Here is a 20677-nt window from a genome sequence, read left to right on the forward strand (position 1 = left end):
TATGTGATATGTTGCATTTGTTTTGTAGAGGTGGAATCGACAATGCCGATTCATCCATGATGGTAATTTGTCATCATCGAAATCTATGATCGTATGTTGTATGACAATTTGCCCTTACAACCTCTGGTTGGAAACAAATTCCAAATTTGTTTGTCAAGATTTTTTGAATCCCTTTAATTGTCCCTTGGAACCTAAAAAGTAGTGGTTGATTTGTATTCAGATTGTTTCCAACATAACCTTCATAGTTTTCCATATATTCAGAAAGGGCAACCATTATGCGAATAAGAAGGGCAACTTAGGTCTCTCTATTCAAAGCGATCAATGATGGAACTTTATCCCAGACTTTGTCAAGCCAGATTTTGCTCGTAATCATTTAGATTTTTCTTACTATCATTTTTGTTAATGTATGAGAATTTTGGTTCTTTGTCCCCCTCTTTTTTAATTCCTTTGTTTTTTTATACATTTTATAGGTGCTGCTCCTTACACCTTTATTTTTAAAAAGTTTGAGAATTGAATTTGAGTTGCTAAAGTTTAGATTTGATCTATAATCAATTATAATTTCATTTTTAAATCTGAACCTAATATTTTCAAGATAGAAGATCTATTAATCTACTTACCAAAGATATAAATCATGTATACTATATATTTGAAAAACATATAAAGAATATATGTCATACGTTTTTTTTCAATAAATTTTTTGAGATAGTTAAATTTTATTTTAATATTTAATTTAACATTTTATTGAATTGGTTGTATAAAATAATTTATTTTATAATAATACATATAAATTTGCAAAAAGTAGGTTAATAAACTTAAACTAGTGAAAAAATCTATATTTTAATATTTTTATTCTAAATACGAAATATAATTTAATATATATATTATTGATATTTATTTAAATAGACCTATTTGATAAAAAAAAAAGGTATTTAAGAAAAATTAATTATTTATTTTTTTGTTTTCCATAGTTATTCACAAGGTTTACACTAGAGCTGTTAAAATGGACTATTATGACGGCCTCAAATTTTTTAAGACGGGTTAGAATTTTTTTTTGGTAATATATGCTCAAAAATTACTATCCGGATCCGGTTTTAAAGGGGCTTCAGACTATCCAATCCTAAATATTCTTATTTTAAATAAAAAATTAAAATTAAAATCCATAATATTTATATAAATGAAATTAAAATTCTATTATTTTTAACATAATAGATTTTTAAATAATATGTTATCTTTTATAAAATAGTAAACTGTGTTTTTAAATATAATATATTTTTAAATTGTATAAAATAATACTTGAATATTTAACATGAATATTTAACATAAGAAAAACAAATAGAATATTAAAAAAAATGTTAATTATAATAATGTGAGATAAAGATAAAATGTTAAAAAAAATGTTGATTAAAAAAAAACTTAAATAGAATAAAGATAAAATTTTGTGATCTGGCGAACCGGCCACATGATATAGCCCATTTTCAGGAGTGTAGTTTAACACACCAAATCAGAAACGAAAACCCTATTTACTCTATTTTGTCCTTATTTATTCCCAAATTCAAAACCCTAACCCTATTTTCTTCCATTGCAGTCAAGAATTAATCGTATAATTATAACTGCATTTGTTTGGTTCAGCCGTGAATTTTCAAACGCATTTGTTTGTTTGGTTCAGCCTTGAATTTTCAAACGCGCGATTCCTTTTTTTCATCGATTTCAGTGGCTATTAGGGTTTTGGTTGGAAAACTGATTCTGGTTCTAATACATGTCAAAAGTGATTTACCAATTTTATGGTGAGATTTTACTTTTAGATTATAGTGATAATGATTCAGATCAAATATACTCTGTTCTATCTTTTTTCACTGTCTTTTGATTATACTGATAATGATTCATGTCAAATATGCAGATTTACTGTGCACTCTGTTCTATCTTTTGATTATAGGGATAATTAACTTTTTTTAAAAATTAATTTCTTGTAGCTTAGCGAAAAAATGGAATACAACAGTTGGATTCTACACAGACTGGTGTGCTCATCCTGATATGGGACAATCTAGCCCTTCTCCCCCAGACTTATTTATTTATGGTGGTGGAAGCTATCTGGATGCTAACACCAAATAGGTTAGCAACTATTTTCCTCATCAACATACATTTAATTGTATGTTTATATTAGATTGCGATTTTTTCCAAGTTTCAATCTTTTTTGTTCTATATTGATTTTGTCCTGCAACTATATTGTTGACACTGTGTTTCCTTGATTAGGTGATACCGACTTACTACAACCTACCAAAAAAATTATTTATCTTTAGAATCACAAGATACATGTAAATGTCAACCACAAACAATTGAAAGTGCAGAAGCAGCTTCTTGACATCATCCGAGCAAAGAGTTACCTGGCTAAAGTCTCTTATAGATCAAGAGTAAGTTCAGTAACTTATCAATGAAGAAATAAATATTCGTCCAAAAGATCTAATAAAAGTTCCATTGGTTTCAGGTTATACTTCTGTTTCAAAAGATTGAGAGAGCATATATATGCATTTTTGGACTTTATGCCTAGGAGTTTGGCTCTGAATGCGGCAATCCGGACTAGTGTTGTGTGTACATTTCATATCTTGATTTTGTAAAATATTTTAGGTCTGAAAGAGTGATGAAAAAGTGATTGTGGAAATAGGAGGAGCACATTGTACCTTCATTTCCCCATGAGATATTGGTATTTTTCTTTTAAACTTTACTTATAGGCCAATAAAACTTTTAAAGTTGAATCCTAAATCCTTCCATTTTTACTATTTGTGTTTTATTTCTCTATCATCAGATTGGATACCTAATTGTTTTAAGAAAAGGGGTTTCTCAACTTGCTATGTATGGGCATGTCCTTATATACTATATTGTCATCCCAAAGAGCAAAAGATTCCAAACAATGATAAGCTACCCTCTTGGTCAGTCTTTCTTTCGTCTTATAAGTATATGTTGAGTTTTTATGAGAAATTGAGAATACTATTTTCCTTTTTTATCATCTTTGTTTTTGAATGTTACTATAGAATATTTATATTGTTTGTTTATGCAAGTATCTTTCAATGCTAAAAAAGGCTACGAAAGAAAAAAATTGTTGTTGGTTTAACTAACATATATTATCATTTCTTTGTTCCTACTAAAATAGGGGTTCCAAAGTGACAATTTCTCATTTGCAATACTTTGACGGAGACTTTGGTGTGGTTCAACTATGGAAAAAGCAAGGTCCATTAAAACAGAGTGTGGAGGAGACTATGAAAATATGTTGAAGAAACAAGTGTCAATTAGAGCTTTGAAGACCATGGGACATGTCAATCCTTCGAAAGACGACACTGCTAAAGACATTCTGGTGATTCAAAAGTATGTCTCTTATCTCTTTTAATTTCATCCTTTGATTTTATTTTTTGGTGTTCTACATTTATATAAATTATACAATGTCATTATGTGGGAGAATGTTTAGATTTCTTACTCTATTAATCAATCAAATTTGTTGAATTACTAAAGATATTTGATTTTGATTATATCTAGCTTAAAAGTCATATAAATGATGGATTTTGATTGGTTAATAGTCTAAAATCTTTTACACTAACATTACATCAAAATTAATCTCATATCCTTTTATATTAGATTGAATGAAAAGTTGCAATATTTGTATTATATATACCAGTTTAAGTTATTTATATAATATGTGTAATTTTATCTAATCTTTTTTCCTTTTTTCCACCCAATTTCCATTAGGTAGCTCACTTACAATATTCATGCATGCATTGCTGTGAAGTGATAATGTCTGGGACGCGGTGGTTTTGCACTGAATGCAAAAAATTTGTGAAAGGTATGATAGCTTAAATACATAGTTCAATTGTTTCCCCTTCTCTTAAAATGAATGCATTGGTTTTGCATTGAATACAATAAAAAGGGTTGTTTTTGACTTTCATATCAATATATTGCAGATGCCACACTTCAAATGAACACACCTTAAAGAGCGGAGAAGTGCATCCACTTTGTCAGGTAACAATCTAACTAAACCTAAAGCTTCAATATGATTTTATCATCATTAGTAAATTCAGGCAAAATTTTGATTTATTTGTTGTTTTTAGGCCGTTGTTGATGATATCCCCTCCAACACTACGCATAATGATTACATCCTTGAGAATGGATTATTTGAAGATAGGAACAACTTTTTGAGCTTCTGCCAGAAGTATCAGTTTCAGTTTGACACACTCCGACGTGCCAAGTATTCCTCAATGATGATTCTCTACCATCTAAGCAATCCTAGTCCTATGAATTTTGGAAAATGTTGTATTATTTGTTGCGCACACAATGTGTTCTAAAAGTGGTGGAAATGTGAGGTTTGTCCAGATTGAACCATTTTCTCTCTATGTTATAAGGATAGAGGTGTTTGCCATGAACACAAGTTGACTCTAAATGAAGACAAGTCAATTCAAAAGAACTCATTTTGGCTGAAAATAATTCAACACCACAATCTATGTAAGAGTTTAATTGGAAAATGATATGAACTTAATTCTTTGGATTTATTGTTTTTATTACTTGTTTGGTATAAATTGTTGATCACCCTTTCCAATTTACACACAGATGCTGAAACAGAAGAAGTTTTTGATATATCTTAACTACGGAATCATGAGTTACATGGGAAAAGGTATGGAATTTATTCTCAAAATTGATCTTTTTTCATTATTTGTTTGTTCTGGATTGGTGATTATACTTTTCGAGTTATACACAAATGTTGAAAATAGAGACCGAAGAATACATTTAATTGTTCGGCAACTAGTGCTAAATCCTGCTCTATCCAGGTCTAATACATCCAGGTCTAATACATCATCTTGTCAATTCAAGAAGTTGTTCAATCATGCCAAAGTTATAAAACTCATATTGATGGGGATGCAAGTATTGTAAAAAGATATGGACTATACTAACTTCTCACTTCATGGATTGCAAAGACTCAGAATGTAGAATACCACATTTCAGGTGTGTTACTATTAAAATTCTACACTACCTACATAATTTAGACATTTTACTCTGCCTAAAATATGCATAAATACACTCATTCCTTTTAACACATTTTACTCTGACTCAATTATGCATACTGTTTGTATTTATGTTCAGATTTTAGAATATAGAAGAGAGGAGCAGATGTTGATAGTGACAAAACAGTCATTGATATTGGTGTTTAGTTGATTTGTGTTCATTTTGAGTCAACTTGTGTTCGTGGCAGTCAGCACCTCTATCGTTATAGCATGCATAGCAAATTGTACAATCTGGACAAACCTCACATTTCCAGCACTTTTGGAATACATTGTGTGCGCAACAAATACTACAACATTTTCCAAAATTCATAGCACTAGGATTGCTTAGATGGTAGAGGATCATCATTGAAGAATACTTGGCACGTCGGAGTGTGTCAAACTGAAACTGATACTTTTGGCAGAAGCTCAAAAATATATTCCTATCTTCAAATAATCCATTCTCAAGGATGGTATCATTATGCTTAGTGCTGGAGGGGATATCATCAACAATTGTAATATATTGATACGAAAGTCAAACAAAAACTCTTTTTATTGTATTCGTTGTGAAATTTAAACAAACTTTTGTACAATAAAAACTGTTTGATTAATTTTATCGGATAAAATAGGAAAGCCAAAACTGTAATATAACATTTAAAATAATATAAAAATGATATGTGAACTTGGTGGCATATATTTTTGTTAAGTTGATAATAAAATTATTTAATATATTATAATTATTTTCATTTTATTTAATAGATAATAAAATAAGTTATGTTAAATTATTAATGATAAACATTGTTTCTATAGAAATAACTTGAATAAAGTGGATGTGAAAAAATTGTAGTTAAAAGATTATAGTTTTTAATATTTTTATTTTGAGAATATTGTAAATATATTATTTTAATTAATTAATTATCAAAAGCCTTTGTTTATGTAGATTTGTTATATAAATTCAAATTATTAAATTATAATCATTTTGTTTAAAAGACATAAAACAAATACTAAATTTAATTAATTGATCAGTAATAAATAAATATTTATCTTATGTATAAATATTGTGTCTACCATTTAATTATGTCATATTTCATTAATTCAAATTCTATCATTGATTCCATTAATTAAAAATTAAAAAAGTTGGATGACTCATTTTCAAAATAGAATGATAAAATTTCACTTGATATATTATAATTTCCCCCCTTTTAAAATTGATGATATAAAGAGATTAATTTTAAATAACTTTTTTTACATCATTTTTATAATAACTTCAATTAATTATTTAATTCATTAGTTATAAATGATAATTTCATGTGTGAATCGTATGCCACACTTCATTTTTTAATAACTAATTTTCAGAAAAACAATGGAAAAAATGAAATATAAATTTATTTATAATTGACATATTATAATTGTTCATTTCATGTCAAAAATATTTTTAAAAAAGCATGAGTTTTTAGTTATTTTTTAGTAACATACAATTGTTTCGAGTATGCTTTATACTGAAAAATATTCTTATTATTATATTTAATTTTATTTGTATTTAAAAAATATAAAAAAATTAATTGATTTTTGATCAAAGATTATTAATTGATTTGCAACCAACTACGTGTTTGAATAAATATAAAAATGACATAGTAATATTTAGTTGAATAAATATAATAAATTAATATACAAATTCAGATGTATGTATTTTAGTGTTCACTTTATAATATATTATTTTAATTTAAAAAACATAAAAAAGTTAAATAAAATTAATTAATTAAAAACATTAATTATTTTATATATGAATTTTATATTTTAATGACAAAAACATATGATAAAATTAGGCAATATTTCAAAATTTCAATACTAATTACAATTTAAGAGATAATGTAAAAGATTAAATATATATAATAAAAATAATAATATTACAATGTCTTAAAATTTCATTTTATACAACTATAATCAAAATAATATATAATAATAATGACGATAATGTGATCAAATTTCAATATGTGGTACAATTTTAACGTCATACCGAAGGATATGTGTACTTTTAGTGGTAATATGTGATTTTTTTTTAAAAATAACCATGTTTTTGAAATAAAATACGATAATAACCGGTTTTTCAAAAACTTTCCCAAAATAACCATGTTTTTTAAGGGATGCGCCGGAGGAGTTGGCGCATCCTTTAAAAATTTTTGGAGCCTTAAAGGGAGGCGCCAAAGGGGTAGGCGCCCTAGTTAAAGCCCCCATAAGGGAGACGCCCCTAGGGTTGGCGCCCTTGTGTGCCCCTTAAGGGAGGCGCCCCTAGGGTTGGCGCCCTTGTGTGCCCCTTAAGGGAGGCGCCCCTAGGGTTGGCGCCTTAGCCTCCCACTAAGGGAGGCGCCCCTAGGGTTGGCGCCTTAGCCTCCCACTTTTCTAATTTTTTTTTTTAATTATAATTATTTATAATATTTTTTTTTAATATTCCATATTAATTATTTAATATTAATTATTTAATACGTAATAAATAAAAATAAAAATAAAATGACTTCATTAAATATATAATAAATAAATGATTACATTAGAATGACCAAAACCCTAATGACCCGCCCGATTATAACGTCCCCGGTTCCACATCCCGGTGCGTTAGGTTGTCTTCGAGGTCTCCCACGATTTTCTTGAGGTGTTTGTGGTCTTTGGGTGCTGACCTGATCGAGCGATGGCTGGTTGGAAGGTCCGGCAGAGGTTCCGGCGGTATTCGAAAGATGTGTCATCATTTGCTCCCAATACCCGGAGGGGCTGTGGCCAACGGCGCTTCCGTAATGGAGTTCGGTGCCCATGTCATCGTAGTTAGGGCGTTGGGGTTGGGTGAATTGGGTGAATTGGGGACGGTATAGTTGCCCAAATTGGGTCATTGAGTCGTTTTGAAAACGAAGCAATGGTTCTTGGGGCGTACTATAGTTAAACAGTGGTTGGGTGTTAAATGGTGGGGGGCTACGATGACGTGACTCATATGAATCATCGGGGGAGTAGACGGTTGCGGTTGTGGGGTTTGGTTCTTGGTTTTGTGTTTGGGTGGGTGGTATGAAGGGATTGCGACGTTGGATGGTTCGTTGTTGGGTGGTTGGCATGAACGGGTTGCGATGTTGGGTGTTTGGTTGGTTTGAGTATGTGGTCGGTTGATGTTGTGTGGTTGGTTGTTGGGTTTGGATGGGTTCACATTGGTGTTGGGTGGTGAATTGATGTGGGACATACGATGATGAAGCAAGTTGGCGCGGATCTATCAAATACCGCGGCTCAGATACGAATTGCTGAGTTGTTACAGACCTAAACCATGCCATATATTGTTGAGTCGGTCTTACACCTTGGATGACTGGTTCGTTGAGGATGTGTTGTCGTCGATTTCTCCATTGACGACACATGTCTTTTGCAAAGTCTCTCCAGTCTGAAAAATCCCACTGTGCATCGACCCTTTTTTGATGCCAATTCCCCAAACATGTGGGAGACTCTGGGATATGTTGTACCATTCCGAACTGCAGTTTGACCCTGTCACTTTGGTGCATTTCAACTGTAGTGAATCGGATAATTGGTGTCTTCGCTGTCCAAACTGCAGCATCGTCATGGTTCACATCATGATCTAGACCCAGATATGGCCTCCATACAAACTAGAAAAAAAATAACAAATCGTTAGATGAGAAATAATTTGAGAACTATTTTAAGATTAACTATAGTTTGATAGGAGTATTACATCATCATGCCCAATGTGATCCAATAGATTTCGATAGACTACAATAGCGTGTTTCGGACACCTATTGTAGTTCATTCCCCTTACTGACCACCTAAGATAAAAAAAAAAGGAGTGAAAAATATTATTTACTGTTAATTTAAATAATAGATATAATTAACAAAATGGTAAATAGTAAAGTGGTAGACTTACTTGGTTGCAAAGGGGAACGCGAATGGACGCTCATTTTCTGGGGCGAGCGACGGCATCCTAGACCACCCCCAAGCTTGAAGCAAATAAGCACATGAAAAAAAAGTACAGGTATTCTTTTTTGCATTTTTACACAATGCACTATATAGATGGGCCAACACAGCTGAACCCCAACTATAAGTGTTTACCTTATTGATGTTGCGTAATAAAGGTAAATACATTATATTCACAGAATTACCTGTACTTTCTGGAAACAAAAAGTTACCAAATAAAATCATAATATAACACCGAGCTTTTATTATCTTCTCATACTCGGTTGAATCTTCAGACAGTACTATACTGTTATAATATTGTCTAAGGTATTTTAAATTTATACCTTGCCCCCTTGCTTGACTGGATGTGTCTCCCTCAGGTTCGTCGTCTAACAAAGGGGCACCCAGTAATTCATTGCATATGTCGTTGACATGGTTAACTTTCCCATTGACTGCCTTTCCATCTATACGAAGACCCAACAACATGTACACGTCCTCAAGTGTGACGGTACACTCACCAATCGGAAGGTGAAATGTGTGGGTCTCGGGTCTCCACCTCTCCAACAAAGCTAGGATGAACTTGTAGTCCACCGAGTACGAAACAATGTTTAGGAGATTTCCAAATCCACATCCTCTAATATATGGTTCTATTAAAGGATCGTGGGGTACATATTCATGTACACGACATCTAAACCGCTTCGGATCCTAATAACAAAAAACAAAAATACAATTAGTAGAAGAAATACATTCTAAAGAAATATGTACAAGATGTAATCCATAAATAGAAACTAAAAAGAAAGAGATTTGAAAGGTATAACACAAATAACACAGAGATATTACAAGTAATCCATAAATAGTAACTAAAAGAGAGAGATAACATACAAATGTCGAGATATTCTCGATTGTGCCTCTGTGTTCATCGCCCATAGTTAACAAAGACATGATTCGATTTTGCAAAGCTTAAGTTTGTTAGATGAAAGAAATGTGGTAGAAGGAAAGAGTGTGATGAAGATGGTTTGATAATGTTGATATGAGAGGGTATTTATAGATGAATAAATGAGTATGTTTAGAAACTATAATGAATTATGATTGGTTGCATGCAAAGGCATATGAGGTTAAAAACCTAGTGAATGACAAAACACAAAAGACAAATGAATGACACAAAGTGAATGACTAAAATGGCATAGCATGGAAGGGAATCACGCATGACAAAAGTAGCATAAGGGAATCTAGTAGGCGCATGTGAAGAAATCACATGCAATAGGAGGAGGAGCCCTTCCTAATGGCGCCTACATGTGATTTTTCACATGCAAGGAAGGGGCGCCCTTCCTCTAGGCGCCTTAGTGTAAGGCTTAGGAAGAGGCGCCCTTCCTAATGGCGCCTATGCATTATTTAAGGAAGAGGCGCCCAAACCTTTGGCGCCTATGTTTTTGCCAAGGGAATGGGCGCCTATGTTCAGTGTTAGGTCACAGAATAAATTAGGGCACAGAGATTCTTGATTCTCTCTGTATTGAGTATTCTTTTCACTCTTCCCTCTGCAATCTTTTCACCCTTCCCTCTGCGTGGAAGTACAGTCAAGTCTGTTTTCAGTCTTTCCTTTGCGTGCAAGTATAGTCAAGTCTGTACAGACTATTATGAATTTATTAATGCATTGGCCAAGTATTTATGTTGTGCGGTTGAACAAGATTTACAAATCATTTACTTCAATTCCATTCAACACAATGTCTTCCACACAACAATATATGATCAGTGCACATGTTGACGGTGAAATATTTGATCATCAGTTGTTCGGTTTTTGTTTTCGAGACACACAGGTGACTCGTTTTACAATAAATCGACGATCAAATTTTTCACACCTAAAACAAAGAATAGAAAAGAAGTTGCAGTCCAATAATGTCGGTCAGATCATCTATAAAAATCCAGTTTGTTTTGCAGATAACCAGGTAAAATTCTATCAGAGGAAGATTCGAGATGATGATGATGTTCAACATATGTTTGGCAGTCACGAACAATCCGGTTATAACGATATAGAGTTGTATATATTACCACATCAACAACAGGAGTCCCAGTACATTAATCAGTCACAAGTGTTTTGTGAGACTGATGACGAACAAGTTGAGGTGAATGTTCCAGACGATGAAGAAGAGGAACCTGAGATCATCGTTGATTCGATGGTGAACGCTGAAGAGGAAGAGGAGGCAATACCAGTAGGTCATGTATATTGCCCACCCCAACACATGACAAGGTTAAATTTGGGTTCGGATGAACCTTCGGGAGATGTATGGTACAATCCTTACGTGCAAATGCAAGGATCTCTGAAACAAGGAGACACATTTCGCACAAAAGAGGAATGTGTAAAAGCCATAAAAAAATTCCACATGGAACTATCAGCAGATTTCAGAGTTGACAGAACTGACGCATTGAGGTATAAAATTTATTGTCCGAATGAGCACTGTCTTTTTAAGTTGTCAGCTTCGTATAGGAAGAGGAAAGAGTCTTGGGAGATTGGATCAATGGGTCCAGATCACACATGCATCCTGACCAATACAATGCAGGATCATCGTAAATTAAGCTCCCAACTAATATGCGATGAAATATTATCTGTCATTGCCGATAATCCGTCTTTAAAGGTGAGTACAATAATCTCGCATATTAGGGCAGAGTACAACTACACACCATCATATAGGAAGGCATGGATAGCTAGAACAAAAGCTGTTGAAAAAGTGTTTGGCAATTGGGAGGAATCTTACAAACAACTTCCAAAATACATGTTCGCTCTAAAACACTATGCTCCCGGTATAATTTTCAAGATGGAAACATTGCCCGCATATACACCAAATGGTACATGTGCTGTTGGAAATAGAATATTTCACCGTCTATTTTGGGCGTATCAACCGTGTATCACAGGTTTTTCTTTCTGTAAACCAATTATACAAATTGATGGTACATGGTTGTATGGAAAATACAAAGGAACGTTATTGATGGCAGTGACACAAGATGGGAACATCAATATTTTTCCGATCGCCTTTGCCTTAGTTGAAGGGGAGACAGCTGAGGGATGGAGTTTTTTCCTAAGAAATCTCCGATTGCACGTAGCACCTCAACCTAACTTGTGTTTGATCTCTGATAGACACCCCTCAATCATTAGTGCATATAATAACATTGACAATGGCTGGCAAAATCCTCTTTCGACGCATGTGTTTTGTATTAGACATATTGCTCAGAATTTCATGCGAGAAATCAAAGATAAGACGTTGCGTAAGAAGGTTGTCAATGCAGGTTACGCATTGACGGAACCTTCTTTCAAACACTACCGCGACGAAATAAGATTGTCGAACGAAGATGCGGTTCGGTGGATTGATAGTATTCCGTTGGAGAAGTGGACTAGGGCATACGACGGAGGACAACGTTGGGGCCACATGACAACAAATCTTGTGGAATCAATGAACTCTGTCTTCAAAGGAATTCGTAACCTACCAATAACCGCTTTGGTCCAAGCTACATATTTCAGGCTTGCAGCGTTGTTTGAAACCAGACGCTCAAAATGGAGTTCCGTGTTGCAATCTGAACAGTTGTTTAGTGATGCTTCAATGAAATTCATCAAACATGAAGCTGCCAAAGCAAACACACACGTGGTTACGGTATTTGACCGAACAAAAGGTTGGTTTAGTGTTGCCGAGTCCATGGATCACAATGAGGGCATGCCAATGGGACAGTACAGAGTTGAATTAGATAGAGGTTGGTGCGACTGCGGAAGGTTCCAAGCCTTCCGTACCCCCTGCTCCCATGTCATAGCGGCGTGCTCAAAGGTTCGAAGAGATCCATCCTACTTGCTATCTGAAGTTTACAAAGTCGCCAGCCTTTCAAATGTTTATAAAATTAGTTTTTCAGTAGTGGCAAAAGAGGATTATTGGTCAGAATATCAAGGGGACATCATCTGGCACAACGAAGTTATGCGAAGGAAGAAAAAGGGTCGCCCTAACAGCACCCGAATTCGAACCGAAATGGATACGGCGAACAAAATGGTTAGACTATGTAGTTCATGCCGTCAACCAGGTCACAATCGTAATAACTGTCCTAGTGTTAGAACTAGCACAACCAGATAAATTCAGATGTACGTCTATTGCTATATATGGAAACTTAAATTTATTTCAAAGTATCTTTGTTGCAATATATGGAAAATTAATTTTACTTCATAGTAGACGACTTTAACGAAAAGACAGTTGTTCATAAAAAATAACACAAACAATTAAAACAACTAGAATACAAAAACTATGCGATTACAACCATCAAAACAATTTTGAACATGTACTGCATCATCCTACGAGCGTCTTGGTCGGTTTTAATATCCACCCATTCACGCACTTCTCCGCTTTGGTTGAACGTGGACACAAGCCATTGTATTCTTCTAATCCGTTCACCCTCTCCAATTTCTCCCTCTAACCAACTGTACAACGTTCGATTAAGACGTTCAAACGTATCTGTGTTCCAAAGTCGAACCTGTATCGGAGCCGCAACGGCAGAAAATATTACATCAGCATTTCGTTTTTGAATATATCTAGACATTGTTAAAACAAAGAAAATTAAAAATGGTGGTTGCACTAGACTAGAAGATGAGTTTGAGTGAAAATATAAACTGAGAGATGAATTTGACTGAAAATTTGTATACAAGCTGATCGTATTTATAGAGGCGATAAATCAGACACACAAGACACACAAAAGGGCACCTAAAAAAACACACAAAAGGCACCTAAAAAAACCCCTAGGGCGCACACACACAGGCGCCAACCCTAGGGGCGCCTCCCTTAGTGGGAGGCTAAGGCGCCAACCCTAGGGGCGCCTCCCTTAAAGGGCACACAAGGGCGCCAACCCTAGGGGCGCCTCCCTTATGGGGGCTTTAACTAGGGCGCCTACCCCTTTGGCGCCTCCCTTTAAGGCTCCAAAATTTTTTAAGGGATGCGCCAACTCCTCCAGCGCATCCCTTAAAAAACATGGTTATTTTGAAAATTTTTTTGAAAAACCGATTATTATCGTATTTTATTTCAAAAACATGGTTATTTTAAAAAAAAAATCGTAATATGTTCTCTAAAGTAAATCATATGATAAAATTACAGAATATCTTAAAATTTCAATACTTATTACAGTTTAAAAGATAAAGTAAAAAATAAATATATATAATAAAAAATAGAAAAATTAAAGTAATAAAAAAAGGTAATTTAAAAAGAAAAGTGTTTCCGAATACTGGTGATTTCAGACTGGGCGGAGACGAATTCCGGCGAGTCTAGGGTTTAAAAGTAAATCATATGATAAAATTACACAAAACCTCCGCCGAGAAAAAAAAGGTTTTACCAAAACCTCCGACATCGCCGCCGCTTCTTGTAGTCGTCTTCATCATCCTCCGTCGCCATCTTCAACATCACAAACTCCGATAACTAAACCCTAACTTCAATTCTGTTCGATTCGAATAGATTGATTGTTTGATCCATGGGGAAGAAAGGAGGAGCGAAAAATCTCCCAAAACCGGAATCAAAATCTCACACTCCTATTACACTGAGAGAAGAAGCCACTGGAAAATTAAAAACGAAGCCAATCGTTAACACAAAGTCACATCTGAGAATTGATCATTTGAAAAAACTTGCGGTGTGGACCACTACTAACCCTCACATACCGTCTTTGAGTGCCTTCTATGGTCAGCATTTGGCCACCGTTTCAGAGTCTGCTGGTGTACCTCCTCATCCTTCTCTACTCACTTGCCAAAGGTTTGCGTTTTCTTTTTTTTCTTTTCTTTCTCTCTATGTTTAGTTAGATATCCCCGAACGCCTGATCATTTGAAATGTTTATTAGTAGAATTGATTTATGACACATAGTAGTTCGTGTAGCCTGATAGGTCTAGTGGGAGAAACTTAGATTGTTCTTGACTTGATTTATCAGTAGACTTTATTAGGTTTTGACGGGTCATGTATCTTATAGCACGATTTGGAAAATACATCTTTTGATTTATGAACTAAATCTCGATTTGATAATCATGGAGAGGTCCAATAGCTTTAAAATGTTTTAACTCTATTACTAACATTTGTTTGTTGATTTGTTCCAGTATTTTATCTTATATTCTTCTTAGGTTCTCCTTAAGCATTTGATACTTGGAAATTTCCTATGATTCATAAAAAATGTTTATCATTGTTTGATTTCTCTGCAGGTGCGAAACTGTTCTTCATCCCGGCTTTAATTCAACTGTACGGATTGAGAAGAATAGATCAAAGGTCAGACACAGGCAAAAGAAGTTTGGCACCATCGCCCAAAACAATGTCGTGTACAAGTGCCATTTCTGTTCACATCAGAATATCAAGAGAGGTACCCCTAAGGGACATTTGAAAAAACTATGCCCGGCAAAAGATAAACCATCCTTAGAATCAACACCCGCCACAAAACCAATTGTACACAAATCTTTAAAATTAGAGAAACACATGGTAAGCAAAGATGAAGGCGGTGAATTACACACTGTTGGTTCAGAAGTTGTAGTTAAGGACGTCGCCCCTATGAAGGGTCTGGAAACTCCGTTTAGTACAAGTGCACCAACATTGTTAGAAGCAAAGAAGAGAAATAGAAACAAATCCTCGTCCAAGAATGCGTTTGAAACTCCAAGCATGTCTGCAAGAGTAAATACTCAGAGCACTGCGAGCAAAAGACGGAAAAAATCATGGACCAGTTTAAAAGAAATTGCTAAGAGCAAAGAGAGTGATAACAGTGGAGTTGCTAATTTGACAATCCCATTTTTTTTATAACTTGGAAGATTTCTGCATAGGTAATTTATTTTAAGATTGAGCCGGAAGGTTGTTTTTCTCAGCTTATTTCAAGCAATTTTGTTGTTTTTGCTGTGTTTGATGCTCTCTATTGCCAACAAGGTGATAGTCAAGCATGCTGTCACCAAAATAAGATATGGGGATGTTCTTCTAACATACGGGTCATCATTGGCAGTTGAAATGATTCTTTTGCATGCACACGAATTAGGAAAACAATTTCGTGTTGTGATAGTTGACTCTCGTCCAAAGCTTAGAGGCCAACAGTTACTCCGCAGGCTTGTGGAGAAAGGTCTTAACTGTACATACACTCATATAAATGCTGTTTCCTACATTATGCATGAAGTTAGTCGAGTTTTTCTGGGTGCTGAATCAATATTGTCTAATGGAACGGTATATTCAAGAGTGGGGACTGCAAGTGTCGCAATGGTTGCTCATGCATCCCGTGTACCAGTCATAGTATGTTGTGAGGCCTATAAATTTCATGAAAGGGTACAGCTGGACTCGATTTGCTCGAATGAACTTGGTATGTATATTTATCTGTTATAGATGACAAGGCTTTTATTTATCCTAAACCATTGGCTTTTTCCTCTAAGGCTGATGTTTTTATAATGATCTTACAGGTGATCCAGATGCCATTTCAAGTGTTCAAGGTAGAGTGGATGTCAACCACTTGGATGGTTGGTCCGATATCGAAAATCTGCAACTTCTAAATCTGATGTAAGTATTTGTTGATTGGAACACCACACCAAATTGTTATTTCGCCACTCTAACCTGCAATTCTCTTTAAATTGATGACAGTTATGATGCAATGCCTTCAGATTACGTTTCAATGATAGTCACAGATTATGGAATGGTAAGTGTTGAAATTTTGAGAAGTTACACATTTGGTGCTAAAACATGGCTAAAGTGCATTTTTTGAACCTGGAAACCCGTAGTTTGCATTTTATCTAGTTGGTCTTAGGAGAATGATTTTAGGATCAAGCAAACAGTTTAAACTGCAGAAAACCTAAAAGATTAAAATAAAACATGACATATAATTAGAAAAGTACGAAGCGTTATTTTTATAAGTTCCACCGTTAAAACTTATTTTAAAAAGAAACTATTGAAAAGAAGCGAGAGGGCATTAGTATTTACTGTTTATAAGGATAGAGGAAAAGAAACCATTCTTTTGTAAACCCCTGAAATGTGATAAACTACTACTAACACAATAGTTTTTAATACATTCTCAAAGGGCATCAGATTTATATTCTGATGCTTTACACAAATTTTTTGATTCATATTTCTACTTTGGCAGGTCCCCCCCACAAGTGTACCTGTAATTGTAAGAGAATATGGGAGAGAACAGGTCTGGATATAAACTATTCAAATGCAAAGGCCTGGTAGGAATGGGTTGTAAGAGAAAATGGGAGAGAACAGGTGTGGCTATAAATGATGCAAAGGCAAAGGCCTGGTAGGAATGGATTGTAAGAGAACATGAAAATGAACAGGTCTGCATATAAATTATGCATTGCGAATGCCTGTAGGAATAAATTTTGAAATTATTGTAATTCATGTTTATCGATTATTTTCCATATTGGAATTATGTGCCTCTTTGTTAGGAAATTTTAGACATTTCTATATTCAACTGTCCTAGCGAAGAGAGCAAACATTTTGCCTCTCCAGGCAGATTTAGCTATATATTTTCATTCACAACAGTTCTTCTTTCTCTTCTATTGTTTTTCAAGTATCGGATAAGTTGTCTCACAATTTTTGGCTATGTATTTTCATTCACAACAGTTCTTCTTTCTCTTCTAACATTTCCCCCTCTCCTATTATCATTCAACCTCCAAACAACCATAGTCGCAGTGCTTTGTTTGGTTTGTTTTCTGTATTCTAAATTTTGTAAAAGAAAGTTATTTAATTTAAATATAACTTATCTGTTTTGTATTTTAAAAAACTTGGTATATAATTAATAGCAACTCAAAGTATAAAAAATGAGTATACCCTTCAATAAACTATACAAGTTTTCTTTCCCCTTCTAAGGTAAGAGAGAGGAGTTGCAAAAACCAATTATACGAGAAAGTAAATAAATAAAAATTTCAATATTGTAAACCACAAGAAACATAATACTCTATACTGGCAAAAACCAAAAGAAACAAACATTCATCTCTGAGAAGAAAACTAAACTTGTGTATATATATGTTCAAGAGTTTGTTCATACAACAATCCATTACAGCCTAAGAGAATGCATCTTTCAAGTGTGTTCATGTTCTCAATTTTGAATTATTCAATCACTCACTCATTCATTTCCTCTTAAAACATCAGCTTTATTAAAAGTCGGCTTAACGAGACCAAGAATAACAAAGCCACCTAAAGCAACAATCAAAATGCCTAAGACATTGACCAGAATTGCTTCATTGGAATATCGCGATATGACGTTGTTGGTTTGAAGGAATGTAGCCTTTTCTAAAAGACCAGTAGTTGTTGTAACTATAGCCAAATCATAGATATAGGTACCAAAGACTACATGCCATGGCATTAGTGCAACTCTACTGTTTCTTGACCCTCCTGGATACCAAAATGTTGCAATTTCTTTGAACCATTCAAATAAATGTTCTATTCAAAATTCCCTGCCTAACAAATCCAATTTCATTTAGAGCAATTTAAGGTATTTTTACAAATAAATGTACGTTTTTTTTTCAATCCTATTCCATTAACTATGGCCTTGCAGTCTTCATTCAGTATTCAGCCATCATGATGAACATGCCAAGATCCTTCAGTAAGGCAAATAACACCAACCTAATTATAACCTGCAAAATAAATTAATAAAAGTTTTCAACAACACCAAATCCAATTAACAAACCGAGCAGGCATTGTGTTTAAGCTAACAGTGGCAGAAAGACGGTGCCAATCGACACATAATCAGTTATAAATCCATAACAAAAATTCATAGGACTAGGATTGCTTAGATGGTAGAGAATCATCATTAAGGAATACTTGGCATGTCGGAGTGTGTCAAACTGAAACTTATACTTCTGGCAGAAGCTCAAAAAGTTGTTCCTATCTTCAAATAATCCATTCTCAAGGATATGATCATTATGCGTAGTGTTTGAGGGGATATCATCAACAACGGCCTAAAAACAACAAATAAATCAAAATTTTGCATGAACTTACTAATGATGTAAAATCATATTGAAGCTTTAGGTTAAGTTAGACTGTTACCAGACAAAGTGGATGCACTTCACCGCTCTTTAATGTGTGTTCATTTAAAGTATGACATCTGTAATATATTGATATGAAAGTCAAAGACAACCCTTTTTATTGTATTCAATGCAAAACCAATGCATTCATTTTAAAAGAAAGGGGAAACAATTGAAATATGTATTTAAGTTATCATACCTTTCACACTCTTGAAATTTCTTACATTCAGTGCAAATTATCACTTCACAGCAATGCATGCATGAATATTGTAAGTGAGCTACAATGAAATTTTCCTTGGTAGGCAATATATCTTGACCCAACTAATAAAAATTGGGTGGAAAAAAAAAAGGAAGAAAGATTAGATTAAATTACACATATTATATAAATAACACACTACACTATAATACGAACATTGCAATTTTTCATTCAATCTAGTATAAAAGGATATGAGATTAACTTTGATATAATGTTAGTGTATAAGATTTTAGACTATTAACCAATCAAAATCCATCATTTATATGACTTTTAAGCTAGATACAATCAAAGTGAAATATCTTTAGTAATTCAACAATTATGATTGATTAATAGAGTAAGAAATTTAAACACTCTCAATTAAATCTAGAGAAGATATCGCATATAATGACATTGAATACTTTACACCTAAATGTAGAACACAAAAAAAATGAAATTAAAGGATGAAAGTAAAAGATAAGGGAGACATACTTTTTGCATCACCAAAATGTCTTTAGCATCGTCTTTCGAAGGATTGACATGTCCCAAGGTCTTCAAAGCTCTAGTTGACACTTGTTTCTTCAACATTTTTTCATAGTCTCCTCCACTCTCTTTTTCAATGATCCTCGCTTTTTCCATTGCAGAACCACACCAAAAGTCTCCATCAAAGTATGGCAAACGAGAAAGCATCACTTTGGAGCCCCTTTTTCAGTAGGAACAAAGAAATGATCATATATGTTGGTTAAACCAACAACAATCTTTTCTTCAGTAGCCTTTTCTAGCATTGAATGACAATTGTGAAGTGCACCTAAATGGAAACCCTTTTCTATGTCGAACTGAATTGATGACGGTCAATTTCTCCTGTTAAATGACATTTCGTTATTTATTAATTGTGATGTTAGAATGATAAATTTAAGCGAAGGTTATTGATCAGAAACATTTTGGCCTTAATGCTGATTTTGGTTATAAATTCTGCAGCTTGATGCAGGCTGAACAAGTCGAACATCTCACCGGTTTTGACGTGGATTGCTACACAGGACAGGACGCGATGCCAAGGTTAATTGTCGGCGCGTTGCAGCTTGGATCTTTTGCATTGCCGACATATTGCTGCTGCTGCAAGTTGTGATGGTGGAACTCCCTCATGACTGGTAATTTGCGGCTGTGTTGGTTAGAAAATTAGACGAGATGAAATTCATTTTAGTTAGAATTGGTTATATATGTTAAAAATTGAAATGAAGTTTGTTAGTTGAAGTTGGTAAGCAATTTAAATTCTATTAGGACTTATATGTTAGTTTATGAGATGAAGAATTGTTAGTTACAGAAGGATGTTAATAAGCTATTAAGTCAAAATGGATTTCTGGTTTTTTAAGCAGTGAAGTTAAAATGGTCTGCCGGCTCCGGAATGTCGTGTTGTGGAGCAGAACCAGGCTCTTGATGCCAAATGTTGGAACTTGAAACTACAAGATTGATGAATAATGAAGAAAAATAAAGTGTGGAGAGGGAAAGAGGAAATTGAGA

General features: G+C 34.0%; 4 protein-coding genes and 3 long non-coding RNA genes across 8 annotated transcripts in view; 4 read left to right on the forward strand and 3 right to left on the reverse strand.

Moving 5' to 3' along the window:
* The first annotated feature begins 1457 nt into the window (after positions 1 to 1457).
* Positions 1458 to 5651, forward strand: LOC127120292 (uncharacterized). 2 transcript variants are annotated; one of them, XR_007803174.1, is made up of 12 exons: positions 1458 to 1784; positions 1971 to 2146; positions 2251 to 2408; positions 2483 to 2698; positions 2801 to 2924; positions 3146 to 3357; positions 3736 to 3829; positions 3948 to 4005; positions 4095 to 4485; positions 4591 to 4654; positions 4809 to 4983; positions 5122 to 5651. It is a non-coding gene; the product is annotated as an uncharacterized LOC127120292 (long non-coding RNA). The 2 variants fall into 2 exon arrangements; XR_007803172.1 differs by having other exon boundaries at positions 1460 to 1784; positions 1971 to 2109.
* Positions 5652 to 8619: 2968 nt separating this feature from the next.
* Positions 8620 to 10122, reverse strand: LOC127094494 (serine/threonine-protein phosphatase 7 long form homolog). Its single transcript, XM_051033324.1, has 3 exons — positions 9831 to 10122; positions 9229 to 9653; positions 8620 to 8647 (listed from the first exon to the last, which is right to left on the reverse strand). The coding sequence occupies exons 1-3, from the start codon at positions 9888 to 9890 to the stop codon at positions 8620 to 8622; spliced, it is 513 nt and encodes a 170-aa protein (XP_050889281.1). The 5' UTR covers positions 9891 to 10122.
* A 2992-nt stretch (positions 10123 to 13114) lies between these two features.
* LOC127120322 (uncharacterized) lies at positions 13115 to 14763 on the reverse strand. The gene is made up of 3 exons (XR_007803181.1): positions 14617 to 14763; positions 14298 to 14514; positions 13115 to 13448 (listed from the first exon to the last, which is right to left on the reverse strand). It is a non-coding gene; the product is annotated as an uncharacterized LOC127120322 (long non-coding RNA).
* LOC127120302 (uncharacterized) lies at positions 14433 to 15828 on the forward strand. Its single transcript, XM_051050717.1, has 2 exons — positions 14433 to 14707; positions 15145 to 15828. The coding sequence occupies exons 1-2, from the start codon at positions 14433 to 14435 to the stop codon at positions 15728 to 15730; spliced, it is 861 nt and encodes a 286-aa protein (XP_050906674.1). The 3' UTR covers positions 15731 to 15828.
* Position 15829: 1 nt separating this feature from the next.
* Positions 15830 to 17494, forward strand: LOC127120310 (uncharacterized). Its single transcript, XM_051050728.1, has 4 exons — positions 15830 to 16271; positions 16369 to 16465; positions 16547 to 16601; positions 17043 to 17494. Exons 1-4 carry the CDS (start codon positions 15830 to 15832, stop codon positions 17103 to 17105), a joined length of 657 nt encoding a protein of 218 aa, XP_050906685.1. The 3' UTR covers positions 17106 to 17494.
* Positions 17495 to 17897: 403 nt separating this feature from the next.
* Positions 17898 to 19849, reverse strand: LOC127120340 (histone acetyltransferase HAC5). Its single transcript, XM_051050754.1, has 4 exons — positions 19652 to 19849; positions 19127 to 19248; positions 18950 to 19007; positions 17898 to 18861 (listed from the first exon to the last, which is right to left on the reverse strand). Exons 1-4 carry the CDS (start codon positions 19847 to 19849, stop codon positions 18607 to 18609), a joined length of 633 nt encoding a protein of 210 aa, XP_050906711.1. The 3' UTR covers positions 17898 to 18606.
* A 20-nt stretch (positions 19850 to 19869) lies between these two features.
* Positions 19870 to 20677, forward strand: part of LOC127120367 (uncharacterized) — a 38868-nt gene continuing 38060 nt past the window's right edge. Inside the window, exons 1-2 of the long non-coding RNA XR_007803191.1 lie at positions 19870 to 20009; positions 20138 to 20307. This is a non-coding gene — a long non-coding RNA (uncharacterized LOC127120367). The remainder of the gene's footprint in view (positions 20010 to 20137; positions 20308 to 20677) is intronic.

The sequence above is a fragment of the Lathyrus oleraceus genome, chromosome 1 (genome assembly GCF_024323335.1).
Source record: "Lathyrus oleraceus cultivar Zhongwan6 chromosome 1, CAAS_Psat_ZW6_1.0, whole genome shotgun sequence".
Classification (NCBI taxonomy): Eukaryota; Viridiplantae; Streptophyta; class Magnoliopsida; order Fabales; family Fabaceae; genus Lathyrus; species Lathyrus oleraceus.